The sequence below is a fragment of the Stegodyphus dumicola genome, chromosome 3 (genome assembly GCF_044657685.1).
Source record: "Stegodyphus dumicola isolate Sdum_Otavi_A_Nest chromosome 3, ASM4465768v1".
NCBI classification, from domain to species: Eukaryota; Metazoa; Arthropoda; class Arachnida; order Araneae; family Eresidae; genus Stegodyphus; species Stegodyphus dumicola.
In genome coordinates this window covers 227,295,233-227,322,176 of record NC_140770.1, presented here as the reverse complement: position 1 = coordinate 227,322,176, position 26,944 = coordinate 227,295,233, and the positions used below count along the sequence as shown (strand labels likewise).

Sequence of the window (26,944 nt, the reverse complement as noted above, 5' to 3'; positions counted from 1 at the left end):
GAATAATGATTTACAAGACACAATGGATTTACACCAGCACCAGATGATGCAAGAGTTACAACATCTATAGACATGCCATCTACAGACAATATTGCCTTTGCCATCAACTCGATAATCGAATGAGCGTCTTTCCATTTTCTTTAGGGCAACATCCAATGGTGGATGTGCACCATTGCATCGTATTGATAAACCACCATTGCATCGTATTGATAAACCATTGCATGGTGGTAAACCACCATTGCATCGTATTGATAAACCACCATTGCATGGTGGTTTATAAATACCATGCAATTGTGCACATCCACCATTGGATGTTGCGCTAAAGAAAATGGAAAGAGGCTCATTCGATTATCGAGTTGATGGCAAAGGCAATATTGTCTGTAGACGGCATGCATGTCTATAGATATTGTGACTCTTGTATCATCTGGTGCTGGTGTAAATCCATTGTGTCTTGTAAATTGTTATTCACAAGAACAAAAAAAGAAAATCCAAGTTCAGCAGCCAAACATGATAAAAGTAGATAACCAATTTATGGAAGGCACGGATAGAGCGGACGAAAACTATAGAGCATCAATTCGTGGAAAGAAATTCAAGTTCGTTGTTGTTCTGTTTCGAATTGGCCTTACAAAATGCTTGGCAATTAAACAAAACTTATGATGCAAAACCAATGGATCTTTTAGAATTTAAGTCATTTTGTAGCATGCTATTATCTTGAGACTCATGGTCATCCTGCAGAACATGGCGGGAAAGGAAAACCCTCTCAGAAGCGAAACATTGATTCACGCTATGATGGCATAAATCATAGGATCGTAAAGCAAGGAAAGCAAACTCGCTGTGCTCAATGTCATAAAAAACACCACTTTTCGATGTGGAAAATGTAATGTGGCTTTACACGTGAAGTGTTCTTCCAATTACCATACCGAATAATCGGAATAACCACATTTTTAGAGGAAACCCATGATTTTATACATTGTAACATTATAGCAATGGTTTTGCATAGTGTTCCATTTTTGGAACAACACATAACTTGTAAACTAATTAAAATAAAAAAAAATTCTTCAAATCATTGTCTATTATATTTTTTTACATAACATACAGAAATTTCATGCAAAAATTCCAATTTTTTAACCTTCGACATAAATGGGTTAAATGTAAGGCAGCACATAAAGATTTATATATAATGAAAGGGGGGGTGGAGGGATGCATTTTATAAATAGACAGCATAAGATTTATTCTTCAGTATCATCTAATATTTATACATTTTTAAAGTTAACTCTTGTTGCTTGACACTATGGTCCAAAGTCTGTCATCCATTTTTTAACTTCATAAATTCAAATTTTCAGTTCAAATTTTATGGAAAAAAAGCAAAAAGTTTTTTCAAAATTTTATTTTTTAAAAATTGAATACTGAAACCATATTTTGGAAATATCTTCATTTCACTAACAACTTTCAAGATTCAGATGGTATCCATCCAATCCTAATTGCAATAAAATTTAGTTATTACAGTCAAAAGTCGTTAATTCGGACACCCATACTCCGGACCTCAAAGCCACAAACTTTCTGCACATGCGTCGCGCTGACGCATGCACATAAGACCTTTACGGCTACGAATATGCGTGTGCACAAGCGTAGAATACGTTTACGCATGCACATTTAATGTATAACGGACGGTATAAGCTAAGCTAAAATTATCCAATTCAGTTAATGTTGCAGATTGCGTTGTTCCTTAATCTTCGAATTGGATCCGGCTTATTTTTTGCAGACTGTTAGAGCAATTTTATAAAAGTAAGCTTGAACTTTCGATTATGTCAAATAGAATTTCCGATATATATTTACTAATATGTAAAGGATCTACAAAGCGAAAGTATGTTTTGAAATCCGAAATCTGTTTATCAATTTCAGGCTGCTCTGTGGTAAAGGGGGCAGAAACGCTGCGGCGCACAATGAATTGGAAGTTGATCTGTCAGCACTATCCTTATCTTCAGAGCAGATGTTTTTATTTTATTTGGCTTATAATTCCTTACTAAATGTAGTATTTCATCTCAATGTACTCCGTCTTTGATATGATTTAAATCAAGTTCCTCTTCATTATAATTCGCTTCCAATAGTGAAGAAAGTGACAGAGAGGTTATTGAAAACGAAAACATTTCGATTGACAAATTAGTCGGTATTCTTGACACAGCAATTATAGGACTTGAACAGCGGAACTTTGTAACTAAACAAGAAATTATGTCCGTTTAATAGAATTAAATAGAAAGTATTGTCACATGAAATGAAGCAACTTAAACAACTTGCATTAAAAGAAATGTTTAATAAAGTAAACAAATAAATATTAAGCTTTTTCTTTTTGTAAATTTTGATACCCTTTAGATCATAATTGTTCTTTATTTCATAAATTACGGTTTCATATTTTTAATTTTGCAATTTCTGCATGCCATCTTACCAGATTTAAACTGATGATCTATAATCCAGAAAAATCGATAATCCGGAATCGTCGAAGTCCCGACAAGTCCTGATTAACGACTTTTGACTGTAGTTTAGTTATTTCATTATGAAAGTATATTTGCAGCCTGAATCATGGTAAACAATAAACTTGTTTTAATTTATTCACTTGGTAATTTATTACTGCAATCTTATATATATATATATATATATATATATATAAAACCCCTTAATTTTTCCTCTTAAGAGTTACAAAGTATTTTTTAATTGTCACTTAATAATATTCTAATTATAAAATTCTTTATGGCTTCAAGAAAAATAAGTGATATTTAATTGAAATTTCAAAGTCTTTGATAATTTGAAATACAAGTTTTCTACTATATGCAGTTTGTTTAAAAAGAGTATATTAAATACATATAATCTTTGGTATACAATCTGTTTATAAAAAAGTTCAATAATTTTAACTTTATTTACAGTTTAAAATTCACATCAATAATATTGCATTCACATTATTAAGAAAATTTTAGATTTGTATTTTTATGTGAAATGTTTTTACTGAAATGAAATATCATTACTGCTGAGGCTGCTGACAATGCAAAGTTATATTTTAAATTTTTAAATGTTGAAAAATTCAAACTGATTTATAATTCGTGCATTTATTGACTAATTACCGATACATCTTCTTGCTCTACCTTTTCAATGATATTAGTCCTAAATTGTGACCACGGATGTTTCTCTCTTTCAAATTCTATATTCTTCAACCACTGTTCATAAAATGCACAAAAGTTTTTATATTCTTTGTTGAGGTCATCTCTTTCATATTTCTTAGGTACATCCTTATTATGCTCCTATAAAAATCATGTAAATTATTTATTTTGTAAGCTACAAAAAATATATAAAGAAAACATAATAAATTTTTGTTGTACAAAGGTACCCTTGCCAAATGAGATTTACATATACACGTCATCACACAGCATTAGATCGTCATCTTAATTGTCTCCATTTAATTTTTCCTATGTGTGTTCCTTGAATTATATGTGGTACACTGTAGAGTGTCTGCCGCATTGCTATAGTCCTTTTTAATAACTCGTTTGGACTATTATGTCTAGCATATGTGGCAAAGGAAATTCAGATATGGGAGGAGGAGAAATTAAATTTAAGAATTAAAGTTGAGAATGATGATTGTAAAATGAAAAATCAGATAATCTTATAACACCACGCAATGGCACAAGAAATTAAATGAATAGCTAGAAACAGTGCCTTTTCTAATGCTGTGTGATTTTGCAATAGAGATATTCACCATTCAAGCAAAAATCACCAGCTATTTAAAAAAAAATAATTGTATCACGTATCTACTTAATAAGCAGTAATAGAAATCCTTTCAATTAATATTTATTTCATTTTCCCCTTTTGATTTCAATAATATTTATATATATTTTCTTAATCTAAACATACCTAACCTGTTTTTCCTATAGAAAGTTAACTTTGTGGAATGCAGTTTTGCTGCATCTGCAATGTGTTAGTGATGTAACTTCTGCATTCAGCACTGCATTTCAGCATAACTTGAAAACTTTTTACTGTAATTTTATTAAATGGTATCAAAATATGGAAAAAGAGTACATAATACATTCCAGACTGTTACATACATATTAAAACATGAGAATGTGGTAATATTTTCTTGAAAAATATTGGTGATTTTCATGTAAGGTATTCATGTCGAGTAAATAAAAGATAAAAAAAATTATTTTGTAACTTTTTCAAATTGTTATAATTTTATTTTCTTTAAACAGCATACTGTATTGGTACTAATATAACAGTGTTTTATTTTCCCCATGTTAAAATGCATTTTAAAAGCCATTTCTGTTTTACTTGCACAGCCTAGAATTTTAAAAATGTACCATGATTCACTATTTGCTACTACTTTTACAGTGATAATTTTAAGATAAGTTTTTCGAAACGATTTTTGGTCCCTTTTAGTCCTTAATTTTAATCATCTGAAATTTTTGTCTTGTTTTTACGATTACTAGTTTGAATGTGAATTATCATTTTGCAGGAATATTTTTGACGATTCACTGGCAAATATGATTATCTTTTGAATGGGTTATAATTTGTTCCTATTTCTAATATAAAGGATGGGTTACTGGAGTTTCTGAGCAAGGATTCAATCATAACATTTCAAAATTATTTCATTTTTTTTTCTAATGAAGAGCTCTTAAATAACTTTCCGCTTTTGGGGATGTGAATTCTTTTATTAAACGGCTCTAAATTTAGCAACTTCATCTGGGCGATTTTAAGATCAGTCTCTATAAAAAATTTTTAATTCGGAAATCTGGGAATTTTTCAAAGTTTTTTTTTTAAACATTATGACATTGATAAATCTAACTAAAATAATGGTAATATATTGCAATTATAGTTAAGGAATAACATTAAAATAAAATATTTAAATTTTTTTTGCTGTCATATTAGAAAGTGACATTACTTTCCATTTTAGCGACTTTTAATACAGTATTTTGAATGTGAAAAATAAACAAGGTAAATGCTATAAAGCACAGTTTACAAAACAGTTCATTGTAAAAGCAAATGAAAAATTTCACGTTCTTATGTTGACAAAATCAACTACAGCTTGTGGTGATGGAGTTAAACAGGAACAGTCAAATTCAAACTAAAAATATGGATTAGTATTCAAAGACTACACAATTTAATATTAATCTAAGCTGCCTCAGTAACTCTATCGTTGTAACGAATTCAAATGTTAGCAGCAATAAAGCAAAGGGGAATAATTACAAGCTGGCAGGAACTAAGGCAACATCCAAGTGGAAGGCAAAAACACTGTCTTACAATTCCAAAACCTCAATTTAAAAACTATCTGATTATGGTAAGGAAATGGAAAGGGGAAGTTATAGTAAAGGCTAAAATTATAAACAACTCGTTAATTTGCATAATAATAATTGTACATGTCTTTGGAGAATAATTTTCTTCCTTTTTATGTATTCAGTTTCTTCAATACGTTTCCTCTTTAGTTTTGGAATTAATTAAATATTTCTGTTATTCTTAAAAAATTTATTCAGCTCCTATTTGCTGATAGGTAATTTTCATGTGCAGAAATGTGTGCGAACCCCGTTATATAATTTAATCGCGATTCTCACTGAATATATATAAAGCTCGCAGATATGAGAATCAACTTTACACAATTTCTTTGTAAAACGTTTTAAATAATCCACATCATCTTATAGTTGGATTGATATGATTTTTAAATGAAGGTGAGAGAGGTACATTTTTACTATAAATATAAAGCTACATTTTATTTTACATTTGTTTCCATTTGCACTAATTTTTTCGTCATACAAATGGCAAGAAGCTGAACCCATACCTAACTTAGAGTAATAATTCAATGTATACACAAGTTTCATAATAAAAAAAATCGAGAATTTTTTTTTTTTAAATTTAAAAGTGCATTTACAATAAAATTATAATTAAAATGAATTGATTTATAACTTTAGTTCTTATGATAAACTTTTCTTTAAACCCTTTTGGGAAACATTTTAATGGAAGCATTCCTTGAAAGTTTTTTATTTCTTCTTAGCTTCCTTAAAAAAATATTCCTTTCTCTGTTGCAATTTAATAAATAATCTATAATAATATTTTCTTATTTATCATTCAGGGTTCATACACATTTCTGCATATGGAAATTAAGTGCTTTTAAGAACCATTAATGAAAAAAATTAAGGACCCATCAACAAATGGGAACTGAATAAATTCAGTTAAAGATATTAGCTATGCCTTAACTTCACTTTTGTGATACCATTCTAAGAATAAAATAGATTCACAAGTAGAATGCATTATTATTAAACATAAATTTAATAAACATAATTATAAAATAAATTTGAGAATCAACTTTATAAAATTTATCAGGTAGCATAAAATATTTTAGCCTTATAATAGTTGGACATATTTGAAACAAGATTTAAAAAAAAAAAAAAAAAGTGGCACAGCAGTCCTAGTGGCCATGGCCTGCAGTGAACTGAAATCTGCTTTCTTGATATTAAGCCCCGGAGTGCATCAGCGTATGCCCTGGACCGGGGGCATAGCTAGTCGCAGCCCCCCCGGTGTTTAGTCCCCAAGCGAACTTGGTACTAATTTTATCGATCAAATGCTGAGTCAACCTTGCCCGGGAATCAAACCCCGGAGCTGTGCAACGTGCTATTAGTGACGTTTTACGAGTTACGATGCTGATTTTGAATGCTTGTAGATTGACCTTGTAGGATTCCAGTGAACAGGCTGGCTGCATGGTAGTTTTCATGGAAGTTCCACATTATACATAATTTTCCCCATGTGTAATGTGGAATTTTCCTTAAAAAGTTGCCTATGAAGCTTCCCTTACCATGGGGAGGTAGCCCTCATTTGCTTTGTCTTAATCAATTCACCTATCATAATATAAATCCACTTTTATTATAGGTATGCTTACCATAATATTTTTTGCTCGAAAAATAATTTTGAGAAAATAAAACCTATTACGATAAGTACCTATGACTAAAAAGGATAAATAAGAAAATTACGAAAATGCTATCGGTTAAAAAACGTGTCAACACAAATTGGAACATTAAGGCCACTTCTATATATGGAGGGGGGGGGGAAGGAAGACATGGAAAAAATTTAGTATAAATAAAAAAAAGGGGGGAAAGCTTTCAGAAGGTTAATAGTATTTTTATGGCTAGGTTATTAAACTATTATCCGGTTGCTGCTGCAAAGATTATTTTTTATTCATTTTTTTTTAAAATCTGAAGCGATAAAAGATAATGCCATAAAATAACTTACCTTATTAAAGATATTTTCTCGTACTTCCATTATAAATTTTTCAATTTTTTCCAACACATGTTCATTTGGTTTGATCTCATGTTTCTGCATGAATTTTAAAATATTTTCTATATAAGAAAAGTTGATAGTACAGCATCCATTGCCCACCAATGCACCAATAATTTCAATATTTGGAAAGAAACCCAATTTCTGCAAAATAATGAAAAAAGATTTATATAATTTTTTTTTCTAAAGAGAAAGTATGAAAATATTTCATTATACATATGCATTGAAAATTTTTACAGCCAGAAAAATGATGGGAAAAAGCCCGCAACAAGGAAGAATAGCATTTTAGATATACCATTTAAATTCGTATTCAGAGATTAAACACTTATTGTGAACATTCAGATACAATGTTGTAAAAAATAATTTTCTAATTTTTTTTACACTTGTTTTAAAGAAAATATTAAAATTATATCAGCTAGATATATTTCTTGAAAGACTGATATCCTTATTTTTATGGACTTCCTGTTCTCCTTTTTTCTTCTATCTTTATGGACAAGAATTAAAGTTTTAAGACTTCCTTATCTTTCTGGACCCAGTGAAAATGGTGCCCAGATTACATCTAAGTTCATCTTTACTTTTTACAAGGAGGTTATAATATACTGGTGTGCAAAAATTAAGCACAACATGGTTTTTTTCAATCTACTCTTGTGCAAAATCTTTCCAAATCAACACGAATAATACTATACGATCCCCAAGGTACATGGGTAATGTAAGCAAAAATTCACAAAAAAGAAATGAAAAGGACAAAAAGGAAATTTATTGAAAAAGTTGCATGAAGCACAATGCAACAGAAGGATGAAACATCCATGTGACAAGTGTCCAGCAAAAAACATCCAGTTTCAGTAGAGTAACAGACCATTTGAGTTCTATTAAATGAATTTGGGCAAAGGTCTTACACTTATTTAAAGTATTTGGTACTTAACTCTTCAGCAGTTACAAGATAAAACAATTCTTTCTTCCCAAATATGTATGATATCGGACATTTGCTAACTTATAATGCAAGCTGCATTTATATGTGTCCATGCAGTGCATAACTCGAATGCGAGCTGAGCTTGTTGATGACCATCAAAAAGTTAATGTGCTTTCCTGTCAACCATTTCTAACAAAAAAAAAAAAAAAAAAAAAAAAAAAAAAAAAAAAAAAAAAAAAACTGTTGACTAATAGTAGTGACAATAATGTATAAGCTTAATGTCACAACTCAATCATAACATCTTTGTCTTAGTTTTATGTAAACTGGATTAACTCTCAGCAAGCTGATTTAGTTTTTGTAAAGAAGCTATAGGATAACTGCTACAGTATAAAGTCTTTAATCTGGAATGATCTATAATCCGGACCTCAAAGCTACAAACTTTCTGCGCATGCGCATTTAATGTATAACGGACGGTATAAGCTAGGCTAAAATTATCTGATTATCTATTTCAGTTATTACTGCAGATTGTGTTCCTTAATCTTCTAATTGGATCCAGCTTATTATTTTTGCAGACTGTTAGAGCAATTTTATAACAAGTAAGTTTGAACTTTTGATTATGTCAAAAAGAATTTCCGATTCTGGAGCTACCAAAGGATCTACAAAGCAAAAGCATGTTCCGATGTCCATCAAACAAAAAGTGGAATTGCCGCAAAAAATGGATAAAGGCACATCCTTTGATTCTCTAATCATTCCGAAATATGTTTATCAATTTCACGCTGCTTTGAGGGGGGGAATGAACTGGAAGTTGATCTGTCAGCACTATCCTTATCTTCAGTGCAAATGTCTTTATTTTATTCGGCTTATAATTCCTTACTACATGTAGTGTTTCATCTCAATGTACTCCAATATGATTTAAATCAATTTCCTCGTCATTATAAATATCACGAATACACATCAAATAGTTTTCTGGTTGCAATTTTCTAATTTCGACTATGCGTAATGTATGCTTTATGCATGTTCGCGTTGAGAGAAATGTTTAATAAAGTAAACAAATAAATATTAAGCTTTTTCTTTTGTAAATTTTGATACGCTTTAGATCATAATTGCTCTTTATTTCATAAATTACGGTTTCATATTTTTAATTGCATAATTTCTGCATGCCATCTTACCAGATTTAAATTGATGATCTATAATCCGGAAAAACCCCTAATCTGGAATTGCCGAAGTCCCGACGAGTCCGGATTAAAGACTTTGTATTGTATTTATCTGCTTCCCCTTGCAGTTTGAAAAAAAGGCTAAAATTTGAGATTTCTCTTCTATAGAACAACATGGAGTATTTTCAAAGCTGCAGGATTCTGGCATCAAGAAAAAAGTATTTTACAGATCATGATACTATGATGTTATATGAAAATGAATACACAACGTCACAGCAACATGAAAAATTATGACATGCAATGTAAGTTTTTTATGCACTATATTCGTACCTTGAATCTTATGATTCTAATTAAATAAAGAACAATCTTTTCCCTTAAAGCTTCCATCGGAATGACTGATTCACATTTGGTGACATCTCAGCCAGCTTTCATGGTCAACAGCATTTTACAATTGTATAAGTTAATTTTAACTTAATTCTTACGAAGTACGTTGGATTTTATGGATGAAATGCATTTTTTAAAAATATTTTACATAATTTTAAGAGCAAGTTTTCAATATTCAAGATGATAATAAAGAAGATGAATGTTTTTAGAATTTTAATTCTTCCTCTATTCCCAAAGCATTTTTTTTTTTTTTTTTTTTAAATCATGAACTGCGTTTTGTAAATGCTCAAGTATCTGAAAATTTCACTCATCCAGAACTTTGCACTTCACATGGATAACTAAGCTTTTACTATATTACAGTGGCCCCATATCCAGGGATAATAGTGAATACTATATCAAACACAAAATTCATGCAGCACACATAAAAATGACCAAATATATTTGCTAAATTATATACTGTAAGACATTTTAAACATTAAGTAAAATAAGAGAAAATTATATTATATACTACATAATATTATTACTTATTGTAGTATTAAATAAAGTAATGTACTCTCTTTCTTAACCCTCTGAGTTGCAAAGATTTTTCAGGAAATCACATTAAAAATAATCGTGTATACTCAATTGGTCTTTCGCAAAAGTATATTATTACTGTAGAATATTCAAACTTTCTATATGGGACTGCTCTAATACCTAGTTCTGCGCCTCCCTTTTATATTGCAATCGGCAGTGCTAAAGGGCTCTTTAAATTGGAAGATCATATCTCATTTTCAAATGAAATAAATTTAAATGAAGTGCAGCAAAAATGTGATTAGTTTGTTAGGCGTACAAAGAAATTATGAGGTGTCTGCATCAGATTTTTTAAAACGTTTTCAAGTAAATAAATAAATATATGGTTTATGGTTTATATATCAAATGATCTCAAATATATGAGTTTTATTTGTTTGTAATATTTCTACAAGGAAGACAAGAAATAATCTAAATAGCATACATTGAAAAGAACCACATTAAATACATTTTCTTTTCAAGGAAAATTGAAATTTTAAAGTTTGACTAACTGATTAAATATTCTTTAAATCCTTTTATAAAATATTACATATAAAACCATTTATTGTTTTCAGAAAGACAATTTAAGGATTGTTAATTGAATATTGTTTTAGAATGAATATTGCACAATATTTCCCCCTTAAATTGTTTTTATGAAAAATATTTGTGTAATATTCATTCTAAACTAATATTTTTATTCATAAACTTGATATGCTTAAATGTATGTTATCTACCTGTATATACTATAAGCAGTCAGTTCAACCACAATGTAACAATTGTACAGGCTCTGTGTAAAGATTGATTTCTATCATCTATTTCCATCTGTTCTATAATCCATTTCTAACTCTTCTATGATCAGCCAAAATAGCATTATAATTATCCTCTTGAATATTGGAGCGGGTAAAATATATCAATATGAAATATGCGATCAAGTAAAATTATCTCATTGCTTTTACAGATTTTGCATGTGAAACGTCCTTCAAATGATGGCAAAAACATAAGTGTTTTAGGTTTAGTTTTATTTATTTGATTGCGGCAAAGCAAGTAAGTATTATCTGCCTAATGAAGGGATGCCTTCGTAGAGAACTGCCTAAGGAAAACTGGCTGGCATTGACCTTAACACATAAGGAACACCATGAAAGCGTCCATGGAGTCAGCCTGTTTGCCATAACTAGACACCTGCTCGTAGTACTAGTGTTCAGAGATATTACCGCTGTACTATGTTAAAATTTTAAATCTATGTGATCTTTAAGTTATTTAGCAGATACTATGTAACAGCAAATTATTAAATTCTCAATGACTCGATTCAAGTAATTTTCTATAAAAACTGGGCCCAAAGAATTTGATTTTCGACCTGGGCCAGAATCATGGCATATGCTTGGCTGCATAAGAATTTTTGTGGATTTCTCCATATGGAGTACACATGTGAGGCAGGATTCCTTACAGAATCCTTCATGAAAGCATTACGCTTAGGCAGATAACCTTAGTGTTTTTCATCTACAATTTACAGTTAAATCAAATGAGCTTCCGATGAAGTGCGATGTAAAAGTAGGATAGAGGAAGTACGACCGTCCTCTATATACATATATCATTCTAAGGAAGTACGATATACATACACAGAGAAAGTATGACAAAAAAATAGACAGTAAATGCGTTTGAAGTGTTGAAGTTTTTATCAAAAGTGAATAAAATGCAAACAATACTTTGCTTCTAGACATACTTTTAAAACTAAGATAAATCAGAGTGCAGAATGCACTTAAAACAAATTAGCTTGAATAATTTTATCAAAAAATTACGCAATGCTGCTCAGTGCGTAATTGAGCCTCTCAAGTACGCACTGAGCATGTAGACTACCACACCACAAAGGTAGGAGAAATACCTTATATACTCCCCGTTTTAAAGGGCAACTGGGGTTTTTAGGGGACCGAGTTGCCAAATCTTGGGTGAGGAGAATCATCATCCAACACCCTTTTAGTTCAGGTGCCACTGTAGAGAAATTAGGCAATTTTTGGAAAGCAGGAATGATGAAAAATATGCAATGCCTTTGTAGGGAGTTGAACCACGGACCTCTCAATTACGCGCCGAGCGTGTAGACTACCACACCACAAAGGCGGAAAAAATACCTTATACTGTAATGAAGTTTTTAATATAGCTAAATTAAAACTGTATATAAAATTAATTGCGATAATTCGATTCTTCAGTTATCGCAGTTTCAATTATCAATGTAATAACAAAATTGTAAAATATTTTTTTGCAGTTTTTCAGCCACCTTTCAAAAAAGAAGCATATGATATGGCATGAATTTCTTCACTGCTTGGTTCGATATATTGCTCATTAGCTGTTTATTTATCTGATGTCTCACTATAGATGTTATTAAATTAAGTAAAACTTTATGTATAATGTAACTTAATTCTACAGATCGGACATACGCACATATTATTTGTCTCATCAGTATATCATATACCTGAGCAGTCAAAATTCCCTTTTCTCATTATTTAAAATCTGATAAAATTATTACCTTTAAGCTAAAGTAATCTGGAATACCTTGTCACGTAAGGAAAGTTCCTTTAAATTGTGCATTTCACCTTCAATCTCTCTCTCTCTCTCTCTCTTTTTTTTTTTTTTTTTAGTCCAAAGGGGCTTTGTTCATTCATAAGTATATGTATTTCGCCAGGATTTTGATTTTGCACTTCCCAGTTTTTATCAAGTTACATAAAATTAGCATTTCATGAAAAAACAAATTTTTTTGCTTATCTTTAATTCAAACAACAAAGGTATTGGAATTTTTATTAATTGGCAAAAAATATTTAGTAAAACGATGGATTTCGAATTTGAAATCTTTTTCCTATTTGGTTAGTAAATGAATTAATATAATGTATACTACACTACTTAGTTAATTATGTTTTCATTAGAAATCATTTAACACCATGAAAGGTTATATATAATGAAATATATATAACCTTTCATGGTGTTAAATGAAAGGCTATATTATAACTGTAGAAATTACTTTTTTTAAAATTCCTCTATGCATTATATTATTAATCAATTGAGCATAATTTGCATTATACAATAAAATAAGTACTGTAACACAACAACAACAATAAATAGCCTTATTATATAACAGCCCCAATTAAAATTACTAACTAAAAACAACAAAGGTGGAGACATTCCCATTACGTAATAAAGTAAGCTTTAAAATATTTTGGAAGAACTGGTCAGAAATTATGTGATAGAAAGGGAATCCAATTTTCATTAAAAAAAAATTTGTATAACGTGTCAGTTTATTTTAAGCTATTTTAACTAGTAATAACAACATGATATTGTTTCAAATTAAAAATAATGAATGCAATATCATTCACATTTCGAAATGGGCTTATTTAGTTATGCTGTTATAACTACAAGAAATAACTATTGATGGAACATTTCCACAGCAACATAATTTTGATCTATGCAAGTTTATTTATGTGTTTAGTTTTTTAACAAATATTGAATCGTTGAATGTAAAAAAAAGCATTAATACAATTTTTAAATGCTTATCTTTGAATTTAAGTTCGAACACAGCATATTTAAAACAAGAGACTGTTAAAAGAGTTTGCTAGGATCCTGCTAGCAGCCCAAAAATGCTTTGTTAGATAGAAACAACTGATTGAAAGCATGTGTTCAAATTTTTACATGTGTCATTTATCTGTGGAGTAGAGTAAGACTTTTGTATGCGTATGCTTCAAAGCTTGTTTTTCCATTCCATAAGTACTCCAATCCCCAGGGGTGTAATTACTCTTTTACTACAAATCTGAACTACTCCAGTTCTTCCAAAATCTGAATAGACTATACTTACGATGACATTACTGAATGATCTCAAAGACATCTGCTATTCTGAGCCATTTTGTACTTTTTTTAGAAATACAGAAGGTTATAAATACAGGTTTTTCTTTTCTAATTACTGTCATGTATTAATCACTGTTACAAAGTTATTCTTTTCTAATTACTGTCATGTAACATAAATGCAAAATCATTTAATATTTATTTAGTCTTTCGTATAACATGTCAAAACAAATTTCTCTTAAGTCATTGGTTTATGGCTGAAGTTGCTAGGTGTATTTCTTTAACTTAGGCTTTGGAAGTTAAAAATAAAGAGATCAAATATAAAAATTCTGCACATATGAAAATAAAATTATGGTAAAATGCTTGAAAAACATCTTCAATACAAGAGATTAAATTTAAAAAATAATTTTTGAGCTAAAATATTAATCTCTTGCAAAATCTTTTGCAACATACGCAATGATTTTCTATAGAGAGACAAGCTTTTTTTTTACTGCTTAGACCTATTAACCTTAGATCCTTTCCCAGATTTTATTAATCAGGTCTTGCTGACCTAAGATGTAATACTTTGACACAGAAATTTTGGAAAGGTTAGCTTTTATTATTTCTGTTATTCTGAATATTTATAAAAATTGGGACTACTACAAATTTTATTAAAAATCATCTTATGATTCGAAAAGGTGCTTCAGACTGCTGACAAAGTTATTTAAATTAAAAGGAAACTGTATTTGATATTTGATATGGTAATAAAGTTAAAATATAATTGCAACTATTTAGACAACATTCAATCTAATAATGCTACTATTTTAGAGAATTCTATGCATTTCAAATAAAAAATAGCACAGATCATTCTTCTTTATTCTACATGACTACTGCACCATTCGCCAACAATGTGCATTCAAAAACAATATAAACAAAGAAATAATAAAAACTCCACAAAAATCTGAAAGGTTTCAGATTTTAAAAGACATCCAAAGAGGCACTTTTTAAACATTTTGTGTGTTACCTTTATTTATTAAATATCAAGTTCTTCGCACTTAAACCATAAAATTCAGTTCAACAGCACTATCGCAAAATAGTTTTAAATTGAGCATATCTTTAGAGTTTCTGATACGTAAACTCATGCGATAGAGATAAAAATATTTTTTTTTATAACGTTGCTGTTGCTTGCTTTGAAATCCTTGAGTCTGTTAATGAAAAATTAGTTTTATAAAGTATGAAATCGATAATAAAACAAATTCCAAATTTCAAATTTGGGCTTTCAGATTACCATATTTGCAGTAGGATTACATCATTCAAAATTGGATGGCTTTAAGTGCCGTTGTTTTATTACAATGTGATAAACATACATACATTCATGCAGATTCTTCATTATTTAATTTCTTTAAATATAATACAGTGTGCTAATATTTGGTTACAACAATTTGAAAAGTGATTGGCCGTTTATAATTTTCAACGCAAAATGCCAAAACGAAATTAATAGTCCTTCAGGGCAAATTGCCCCTTTGGACTAAAAATAAAATAAGCAAACATAAAAAGTTAACTTTTGTGCTTCTTTTCTTAAGAGCATTTTGTTTTATTTATTTATTTACTGCGGGTGTTTTCTTCCAACTAAAATTTGTTACTTTCAGAAAAGTTGAGGGTTATATTTTGGGCACTCAGTTGTTATGCTGTAGTTTGGTTATTTTAATAACTTATATAACAAAATGCAGAAATTTTAATCACTTTTGCCTTTCTGCTTGCAATTACATTACGTTGAACAATGTAATTACACTTATGTAAAGCAAAATTACGTAAGAAAATCAAACTCATTGATTTTTTTTCTAATAAAAATCGCATTTAAATCAATGTACATTAAGAGATTTAGGATATTTAAAATGAATTTGAACAGAACTTCAAATCTGTACTGTAATTATATGTAATTCAGGCTAATTAAATGCAGTACTATCCGCTTCGTGCAAATAATTAAAAGTTTTAACATGCCGGTTTTAATTACGCATCTATATATCCATAAGTAAATTTGTTTAAATATTTCCAAATGCTTGCTATTTTTTAATTGAATTAACGAGCATTTCGAATATTTCTGAACATTTAGTTTAAAAATTAAAGGATATTTTATAAAAATGTTATCTTTTTAAAGAGAGTATTGGAAAAACATGCTTACATGTTATTTATTTATTTAACGAAGAATGTCTATGTCTGTTTGTTATTTATAAACCACAGTATGTTCAAACATTTTCTTGCCGATTAAACATAGCGGTCTAAAACGAAGGAGAGCAACCCTCTTGGGCTCCTACCGAAGTTGTCGTTAAGAGATCTTCAGGGTTCCAGAAATAAAGAGGGAGCTAAGGCAGTCATAGCACTTTTGAGGTCGTCACCACTGACCACCTAGAAGCGTCGGTAACGCTTTTGAGGTAAGTCTTCTTGATCGCCTAAACCCGGTCATAATGCTTAGAGGGTTAATATGTACAGAAATAAGGGCTTTTGACACTTTTGCCCATTCTGCAAAAAAAGTCACTGCTTTTCCTATCAAAGTAATGAAAAAAAAATATGGTTAGAGTTAAGAATAAGAGCAATACTAAAAAAAGGGGGGAGGCAAGTGCAGGCAAATTTGATGGAGAAATGTGAATTTGAAAACAAAGAAAGATAAATTTTATGGTCATGAAGTAGAATGTTGGCAAAGGAATGCAAGAAACAGAGGATTCACGATGACCATTTCTATCTTCCGCATGTAGATACACTGGCTTGAAATAAGCATGCAGATGGCCATAGTTGTTATTACTGTAAGAAATTAAAAAACATATTTGAGCTATTGTATTTCACATTGTCACTTGGCATACTTCTGAGAACTATTTTTTTTTTTCAGCCCTGTAAATTATAAAAACTGAAAATGCAAATACTAAATCAGCAGATACAGAGGCATGATATGCAACTTTATCTGAAAACAAATAAATACTGTTAATGCAACATGAAACATTACGATACCCAATTAAAAAATTTTTATATACTATATTCGTAACTTGAATCTTTTAATTCTAATGAAGTAAAGAACAATTTTTTCCCTTTAAGCTTACACCGGAATGACTAATGCAAGTTTGCCAACATCTCTGCCAACTTTCACTGTCGAAAGCATTTTATAATTGGATAAGATGTTTTAATTTCATAAGTAGAAGGCATATGAAATATATTAGATTTTATCTACAAAATACATTTTTTTAGTAGCCATTTTTATCTGAATGCACATACCAAACAGATCTTTTAAAAATAAGTCAGACACAGAATGTAATGACATAGAATCATAGGAAACATGGAGCATTTTCCCTACGATGAAATTTATGATTCTAATGTGACTGTTGTAAAAATTCTCAAACATTAATCTTTCTCCTACCAAGGTACAGATATATAACTATTATGCAAAGAAGTTCAAATATTCAGTCTCTTTAATAAAATTCATTTTATTTTCTAGCTACCCATTCAGTCTAGTCATTCATTGCCAATTAATCAGAAATCAATTATTATATTTATTGTTACTTACTTCCATTTCTCCTATGAAGATAGAAGCTTGATTATAAGTATGGCATCCTAATGCAAGTACACCAAATGTTATAACATCAGGAGTAAGTCCATGCCTTGTAATTAGTTCCACTATATCCTATAAAATAAATAATTATAGATTCATTCTATGAAATAAGCATTTATAAATCATGTTTTCTCTGAAGTGTCTGCATTGTCGAAAAAGAATTTTACCAGATTCTATTGAAAAATTAAAGATATTTTAAAGACTAATACTTTAAATACTTTAATAATTAAATATAGATAAAAAAAGAAATGACAAATAATCTAGTAATATTACAAAATAAAATGTATTATCATAATACAGTTATTGTTAACGTTCTCAGGTTTAAGCATTTCCTAAATGATGACTGTAGAAGTACAGAAAACTTTATTTTGCTAAATTAAAAGAACAGAGTATGACATGATGCAGATTGATCGTTTTAGAAAATATCACATAGTTTTCCAAAATATAACAGTATGAATGCTATGCTAATGCTATGTAGACTCCCGTCTTATACATAGCTGTGACTGTTGAGAATCGAGAATTTAATTAATATTATGTGCAGTTTCAGTGGCATCATTGTTTTATTGTTTTAGTATGTTTTATGCATCTGGCATCACTATTATTTTTGTCATTCTAAAAGTTGTCATGTAAACAATAAGACGTACGTAAGTTCTCTTTACTTTTTTTTTGTTTTGTTAATAAAGTCCAAAATTCAATTAGCCATCACTTTGTTAATTTTATAACAGGTTATGCTAAATTCTCCAAGATAATGGCCAATCATTTCAGGCTTGATTTCAACTTGGTTAAAAGTCTTCCCATTATAAACTCCAACGATAGACCCAACCATTTCAGGTACAACAATCATATCTCGGAGATGTGTTTTTACAACTTCGGGTTTTTCCAGAGGACCGGCTTCCTTTTTAGCTTTCCTCAATTTTTTAACAAGGGCCATTGGCTTGCGCTTCAGTCCCCTGGAAAACCTCCTCCTTCTGTGACAGTGCAGAAGTTCCGAGAGATTTGAGTTTGACATATCAAGCAACTGATTTAAGTCAACTCCTTTGAAAGTGTACTTACGGAATGTCCTTTTCTTTTTCAATGTATCTTGATTTTGCTGAGGCTCCTCCTCCATATTGATTATTTTATGCTGTAATCTAACACGCTGAAACCACCATTAGCACCTTCAACAGACAGTACCAGCATATGGCTGTGGGGACATTGACATGTGCGTGATGGTTGGAAACGTACAAAATTCTATCGAGCTCACTGATGTACTGTATGCACCAGAAATTGGCAAAAATTTGTTCTCAGCCTCAAAGTCAATGAATATGATTTGTCGTTTCTTTCGCTAGGAGAACCCAGATAATATACATTTAGAAGCCTCATGTTCATCAAATGGACTCTTTGAACTACGTGCAAAACGAGTCAAGCCACAAGTGTGTTCTGCTGCTGCAGCCTACTTGGTTGACAACAAAATGACAACTCCTTTTCCTGAAACAGCAATGAAGACGACAACAAAATTGCCATTATCATTTTGGCATCGACGACTTGGGCATCAAGGAATACAATATGTGAAACAGTATTTGCGCCAAAATGGTATAGATTTTATCGATGGACTATATTGTGAGCCATATGCGTATGGCAAACAAAGTCGACGAACATTTAAACCAAAACGATTCAAAACACTAAAGTCTGGTGAGATAATACATGCAGACTTACTCGAATCATCAGTCTTATCAAGAAGTGGAAAGAAGTACATGTTAGTGATTAAGGACGATTACTCTAAGTTTCGATGTGCAGAATTTCTGAGACATTAAAGACGAGGCTATGGATAAAATCAAGCAGTTTCTTGTTCGGACCAACAAAGATGGTATAAATGTAAAAGAACTGGTCACAGATGGTGGTCGTGAATTTGGCAATGATAAATTGGTGAAAGTAACTGATGATGCAGGCATCAAGCTGTGAATTATGAGCAGAAGCAGCATCTACAGCTGTCTACGTTTTTAATCAAACTGGACCAAGTACGACTACAAAAAAATCTCCATTTGAGGAATGGTTTGGACACAAGCCGGCAATCAACAGCATTTGAGTTTTTGGATCAGCTGCATTTGTACATGTACCAACTGTCAACAGAGGTTAATTAGATGATAAGGCTATAAAGGGCTATTTGGTTGGTTATTGTGATGATGATGGATATCGATTTTCATACCATCAAGGAATGATACGATAAAAAGTGCCAATGTAGTGTTCAATGAACAGCAAATCGGCCCTACTTCCCAACCTTCAAAATTAGCATCTAACACCAGTCTACCAAGCGGTATGAAGTTTATTTTGGAAGATGCACACGATGATGCAGACACACAGGGGGCAGGTAATTTGTGCACTGATGAAGATGAACCAACACAGATGACCGCACATACATTGCGAGACCATTCAGTTATCCAACGGCCTGTCAGATTTAATGACTACAACATGTATAACAGCATTCTGAAGTTGGAAGAGCCTAAAACATATGACGAAGCAACAAAGTCTCCTGAATACGCTGAATAGAAACGAGCCATGGCCAGAGAAATGGCTTCGCATGTTGTCGTTTAGTAGCAAAAGGGTACACCCACGGTGAACATCGACTACGAAGACACATTTAGCCCGGTGTGTCACTATGACACTATTCGAGCTCTAATTGCAATGGCAGCCAAGGAGAATCTCAACTTATATCAAATTGACATGGAGATGGCATTCCTTTACGGTGACCTAACTGAGGAGATCAACATGCATCAACCCGAAGGCTATAATGACGGAAGTAAGTGTGAATGTTAAATGCTTCGACCTTTATACGGCTTGAAACAAGCTGAACAATGTTGGAATGCCAAGTTTACTGATGTGCTGAAGAAACATGGCATGATGCAAAGTAAATCCCACAACTGCCTGTTCATACGAAATGATTATGGACATAAGATGCTGTTGGCGATTTATGTTGATGATGGCATTGTGGCTGTTCAGTACAAAGCAGCATTCTTCACATTTATGGACAAGCTCAAGCAACATTTTAACATTCGAGTAATGACGTTAAATTGTTTCCTTGGTCTACAAGCTGAACGTTTGAAAGACGGCTCACTTTTCTTGCACCAAGAAGCATTTACAAGAAAAATATTAGAGCAATATGGAGATGCTATGACATCACACATCCCAGTAAAGAAGTCGAGTCTCAAGGTCAACTATGGTCAACCGAATGACGACGGCATGATCAAGATCAAGGAAGCGAAGCCTCTCAGCAGTGAAATTCCATACCGATCAGTAGTTGGCAGTTTGCTGTACTTGAGAATGGGGACCCGACTGGATATTGCTTATGCAGCGAGTTTGATGGCTCGAAAACTGAACAATCATACAGAGATTGATTGAGAAATCCTACAGACAACATTAAGGTACCTTCGCAATACCATAGGGCATGGCATTGTGTACAATAATGAAAATGATAGAAGTTTGATGTTGTTTAGTGATGCAGATAACAACAGCTGTGCAGAAACACGCAGGTCTCGAACAGGTGTTATTTCTTTCTATGGTGGAGGTGCAATTACATGGCGAAGCAAGCTACAGGAGGCCATATCCAATTCGACGACAGAGCCAAAGTTCATGGCAGCAGCTGATGCTACAAAAGACCTGATATGGTTGAAGAGCTTGTTCAATGAGATAGCTAATAATGTCTCATTGCCTATCCTACTAATTGATAATCAGAGTACTGTCAAGTACATCAAAAATGCAATGTTCCACGTACGCACAAAGCACATTGACCAAAGGTACAAGCTTGTGCAAGATGAGTTCTAGAAGGGACACTTTCAATTAGGCTATGTCAGAAGTAATGAAGAACAAGCAGACATTATCACGAAGGCGCTTCCAGCACCTCAGTTTTATTTCGAGAAGTTGATTGGTGTAAAACCAGTTAATACCATATTTGACGGCATATAAGACACACCCTTATTTAGAAGGCCACACACAAGGAAAAAAATGTTTCAATAATCCGCCACAATAACTTAAAATGTGGTTTCTTTTAGTTCTCATGTTTTGTAAAAGCCATATAAACAATCATTGAATGCAATTACCAAACATATTTTTATTAAGGAAAATTAACAAATGGCAAGCTACATGATATGTAATTGAACATGATTGATTTGAACATGATATGTAAATTTCAATAATGAATAAATGAATGAACGGCAAGCAATTAAGCATAATACAAAATAAAGCAGAAACAACAAAAACACAGATTCAAGGAAAACATTGCCTATCATGAAATTAGACTTTAATCACTTTCAAAATCATAAAAATCCTTTTCACTATCATCATCATCGAAAACGACAATATTGTCATCATTACTGTTTCTGTCATAGCTAGTATCACCTTCTTCGATTAATAAGTCGTCTTCTGTTCCGTCAAGAGCATTACCGATTCCGCAGTTCTTAAAGGACTTAACAATCACTTCATCCTTTACGTCCCTCCCAAGATCTTTTTACGCACTCGCACACTTGTGAAATAGAAGGCCGCTTCATTCTACCTGAGGGGTGTGAGGGCGTGATGTGGCTCTCCTATCCTCTTGTTCCACCGTTCTCGCGCTTTTTCCTTAAATGGCTCATTCACCGATGCATCTAAAGGCTGCAATTGGCTAGTCAGTCTGCCAGGAATGACAGCTATTTGCGTTTTTAATTATCTCGCTTTATTCTTTATGTTTTCAGTTCTATGGGTGCTAAACTGATCCAAAACCAAAAGAGAGGGTTTTCTTAAGAGTCCACCAGGTCGCCTCACCTATACGTTCTGTAACCACAGTTTCATTCCAGCTTCGTCCATCCAGCCTTTCAGATGAACATGAACAATTACACCCGTTGGAAGTTCTTTCGGGTGAGTTTTTCTTTTGAATATGAAAAGCGGCGGTAGTTTTGTGCCATCAGCACAACATGTTAGAACTACCGTATATCGGCATTTTTCATGACCTGCGTTTTTTATGGTTATTGATTTAGACCCTTTAATACTCACAGTCTTGTTGGATGGTACATCAAATGTGAGTGGAATTTCATCCATATTTCCTATTTGACCGAGCTCAAAACAAGTTTTCTTGCATGCATTTATAACAAACCTATGAAATGCTAGTATTTTTTCTTCATAATCTGCTGGCATTTTCTGTGCAATAGTTGTTTTTGTGCGCATTGATAAGCCTTGCCTTTTCATTAACTTGTAGCACCAGCCCTCAGACCCTGAAAAGTTCTGATTCCCATGTTTTTCTGCAAAATCCTTTGGCCTCATTGATTATCATTTTGGTTGAAACACTTATCCCAGATTTCCTCTTATCTATCACCCACATTTTTACGGCATTTTCAAGTTCAGGCCAAGATGGAGCTGGGCATCGAAGGTTATGTTTTTGTTTTTTAGCAGTCTTCAGTTGATCTTCCTGCAGTCGCCAAGTACATATCATTTTTTCGGTAGGCGGTGGACCGAAATGCCTTGCTGCTGCTCTGTTTCCATGCACTTTGGCATAGTTTAACACTCCTAGTTTATACTGAATTGTATAGCTTAATCTCTTGTTTCCTGTAGTCATATTTTCCAGGGTATTTTTTTAAAACAAATAGTTTTAAGCACCGCTACCGACACATTTATACAGAGTAGCACCGATACCGACATGTGTTTCGGCTGAGTCAAAGAAAGTCTATGTAAAGAAGGAAAGGCTCCATAGATGTAATGTGACTGTTGAACCTGTTTGAACTTCGACATCAGCTTCGAGCTTTGGCGCTTTTTGATGAGAGATATTTCACGCATGTGCAAAATAATTATGGCAGATGTAGAAAAAGTTAAGTGTGTCTAGACCTTTATCCGGGCTAAAAATAGCATTCAGTATTGAAAGTTAACCTGTGTCCTTCACGTATAAGACGCAGGTAACTTTTCTGAGACCAAATTTAGGAATGAAAGTGCGTTTTATATGCCGTCAATTACAGTAAGTAATATGAACAATGAATATTTTCCTGCTCGAAGGAGGCCGTTGAGAATAGAGCATTTAATTAATATTATGTGCAGTTTCAGTGGCATCATTGTTTTAATATGTTTTATGCATCTGGCATCACTATTATTTTTGCCATTTAAAAGTTGTCATGCACACAATAAGACGTATGTAAGTTCTCTTACATCAATTAACTTTTTTTGTTAATTGATGCACGTTCTAACATCAATTAACTTTTTTTGTTAATAAAGTCCAAAATTCAAATAGCTATCACTCTGTTTGTTAGCTTTATATAACGTTATGGACCAATAACCAAAACATTGTACACAAAAATATTCAGCAAAAGATGAAGTCTTGCTAGTTTTTATTTAACATTACAATAAGGAAATTTTTGGAAGACAAATTCAGTATTGTGCTACCAGACTCAAACAGAAATCTCAAGCGACTCAAATGCCTTTCAGCTCAGCTGGAAGGAATTACTCTCTTGTCTACATCTAAAATGAACCAGCAGATTGAAAATATGGCCAAAGATATTTGTTTTCATGGCAATGGATATAAATGAAGTGGACAAGAAGAATGCTGCTTAGAAGAGAAAGAAAATGAGCTTATCACAGAACTGTAAGCCATTCTTGAGAAGAATACTAGGAAATCCAGAGAAACAACCCCAAGGATGCAAATATCAAACATCTTCTGAAAAGATCCAAGGCTCAGACAAATGCTGACAGCTCACTCAAGCTAAAGTAAACACAGTAGCAGATCTCTTGGTGACAACACTGAACTATTTCAGAATCTAATTTCGCCCTGAAGAAATGGCAGAGGCAAACCACCACAGTCAATTTCTTCCCAATTCTTTCACAGACACATTATTCTCTCTAAGGTGACCAGACATCCCGATTTAGGCAGGACAGTCCAGATTTCAGACTTCATGTCCCAAGGTCCCTTGCTTGTCCCACTTTTCTGCAAAAGAGACTCTTAACATCAATTAACTCGAATTGGGCACCACGGTGCATTGGTGACACCTCGCTGATGCTTGCTTCCGATAAAGCTATGATGTCATCACTCAGAAATGTGGTCGGCGACAGCGTTGGTGGCTAAGACAAAGAAGCAGCGCGCGCGAAATATCTGTCGCCAGAGCTCTAAGCTGGCGTCGAAGTTCGAATGTCACATTTATCAAGAGTCTATAAAACGAATATCGTTTTAAATTTCTTTAAACTTTGAAGGAAAAGAAAATATTTTTTTGCTCAAGTAACTTAATTAATGGATTAGTTATTTTAAGCTAAAAAGTGTGAAAATCCGAGTTTATCACGAAAAGTAAAAAAAAGTATCTTTTAAGATTGTGTTCCTCAATTTCATGTATACATCGTGGAGGGGGAAATTTTCGCCGTTAGGTTCTGTCGGCAAATCCCTTGGCGAATTTTCCCTCCGCTTTCCAACAACGTAATAGCAAACTGGTTTACATTATGTTCTATAGAACCTTTCCTTTTTCACATAGATCTTCTTTGGCTAATGTGGTTTGTGCGTGCGATTGTCATGTTTCGATGGTTATTTATTTTTTTCTAATGCGAGTGACATTCTCTGGAGGAAACTGCTAGATATTGGTTTTGCTGCTCATATCATCCATAATGCAACCCAATTTATTATTATTTCTATACCTACACAGTTCGTGTTGAGTCATTCAAAGAATTTTGCGACTCTGCCTGTGTAGAGTACAAACCTATTTTTAGGATGTGGGAAAACTAGATGGTTATCACTGATGCCTGTGGTAGAGAGAGTTTTAAAATTGTTTCCTGCACTGAAATCCTATTTCTTTTCGGAAGGGAAGTGCTCAACGCTAATCCACAACTTTTTTGAGAATCCATATGCTGAATTGTGGCTCCATTTCGTACGTAATATCGCTGCGGTGTTTCAAGCGGCAATTCTGCACATAGAAGTACAGACTGTAACAGCATTGGAAGTAACAGCACTGTAACAGCATTGAACTGAATGATTTAATACATAAACGCACTGAAAGAAGCGCAGAAATCTTTTTGCCAAATGAAGTACGTATGCTGATTACTCAATTAGAAGAGGAAAAATTGGTGAGAAAAATGACATTATAAGAATCATTGTAAATTTTTACGACAACTGTGCTGGATATCTGAAAAAGAGGGTTGAGCAATTCGAAGATCTAAATGCATTTAGTTGGGTTGCGTTAAAGGAGCCACCATCGTGGGAAAAAGTACAAAAGAGCGTGCAACTTTTTTGGTGGAAGATTGCTAAGGTTGACATCGATAATAATGAGTTATTTCACAAAGTAAGCTACATTAGGCGATTTACTTCACCACAAAAGATTGCAGACTGAAATTGTCAGAAAACTAGTCTCGACTGTCAATGGGCTGAAATTTTTCATCATTTCAAGGATAAACACGTGCCATGTGCGAAAATCCAGAAAACTGTGAAGTTTTTGTTGTGTCTACCAGGAACAAACACTTCCAGTGAAAGACTTTTCTCGTCTATGAATATCATATGGACAACTGAAAAGACACAGTTAAAATTGGAAACACTACAAGCAATGTTAATGGTGAAGTGCAATTTTGAGTTCGACAGTTCCTGTGATGAAGTCTATGAAAGACTTCTTCAAGAGCCAAAACTTCTTAGAAGCATTCATTCATCAATGAATTACGTCTACGGAACACCTACACGGGATGATCCTTCTATGTCAGCGGCTGATCAGGAAGGCCCATCGTCCGTGTCTAATTAATACATTTGCGGCGTCATGTGCTGGATGGACACATTCAAGCAGTAAGGTAGGTAGGAAGGAAATTACAAACTTTTATTTTACAAACTTTATTTATTTATGTTAAAGAAATAGTGCACAACTCACTGATACCATAGCCATGAGACAAATCAAGGCAATAGCATTATTACGTGAAGACAAATTTGTACCTCATTTAAAATCTTTTCTCCATTATGATGCTGCAGGAAGATAGCAATGATTTGCTACGTTTTTAAATTTTCAACACAAGGATTTGTTTTTCAATAATTTTATAAAGATAATTTACCAGAAGAAAAGTTTTTGAGCTTACTAATGAATACATAAATGAGCATGAATTATCTTGAGATTTATTGTTTGCATATTTGCAAAAAGAGCAAAATCAGTATTCTGCTTGAATACAACAGTTATAGCATAAGTAATTAAATACACACACTAAATATTTTCATTGCTGTTTCCATCACAATGCACTCATGGTAAAATGAATACATACATTAAAGGAGATAATAACAATACTGAAAAAATAACAAATTTTATTAAA

At 32.4% G+C, this 26,944-nt stretch overlaps 1 protein-coding gene and 1 pseudogene across 1 annotated transcript in view; both read right to left on the bottom strand.

Moving 5' to 3' along the window:
• Positions 1-1,054: 1,054 nt before the first annotated feature.
• LOC118199024 (pentatricopeptide repeat-containing protein 1, mitochondrial) overlaps positions 1,055-26,944 on the bottom strand; it is a 63,380-nt gene continuing 37,490 nt past the window's right edge. The window contains exons 7-9 of the mRNA XM_085813875.1: positions 17,651-17,767; positions 7,258-7,446; positions 1,055-3,290 (exon numbers count right to left, since the gene is read on the bottom strand). Coding sequence (XP_085670001.1) covers positions 3,099-3,290; positions 7,258-7,446; positions 17,651-17,767 — 498 coding nt within the window. The 3' untranslated portion in view covers positions 1,055-3,098. The remainder of the gene's footprint in view (positions 3,291-7,257; positions 7,447-17,650; positions 17,768-26,944) is intronic.
• On the bottom strand, positions 18,372-18,838 carry LOC146998282 (small ribosomal subunit protein uS19 pseudogene; annotated as a pseudogene).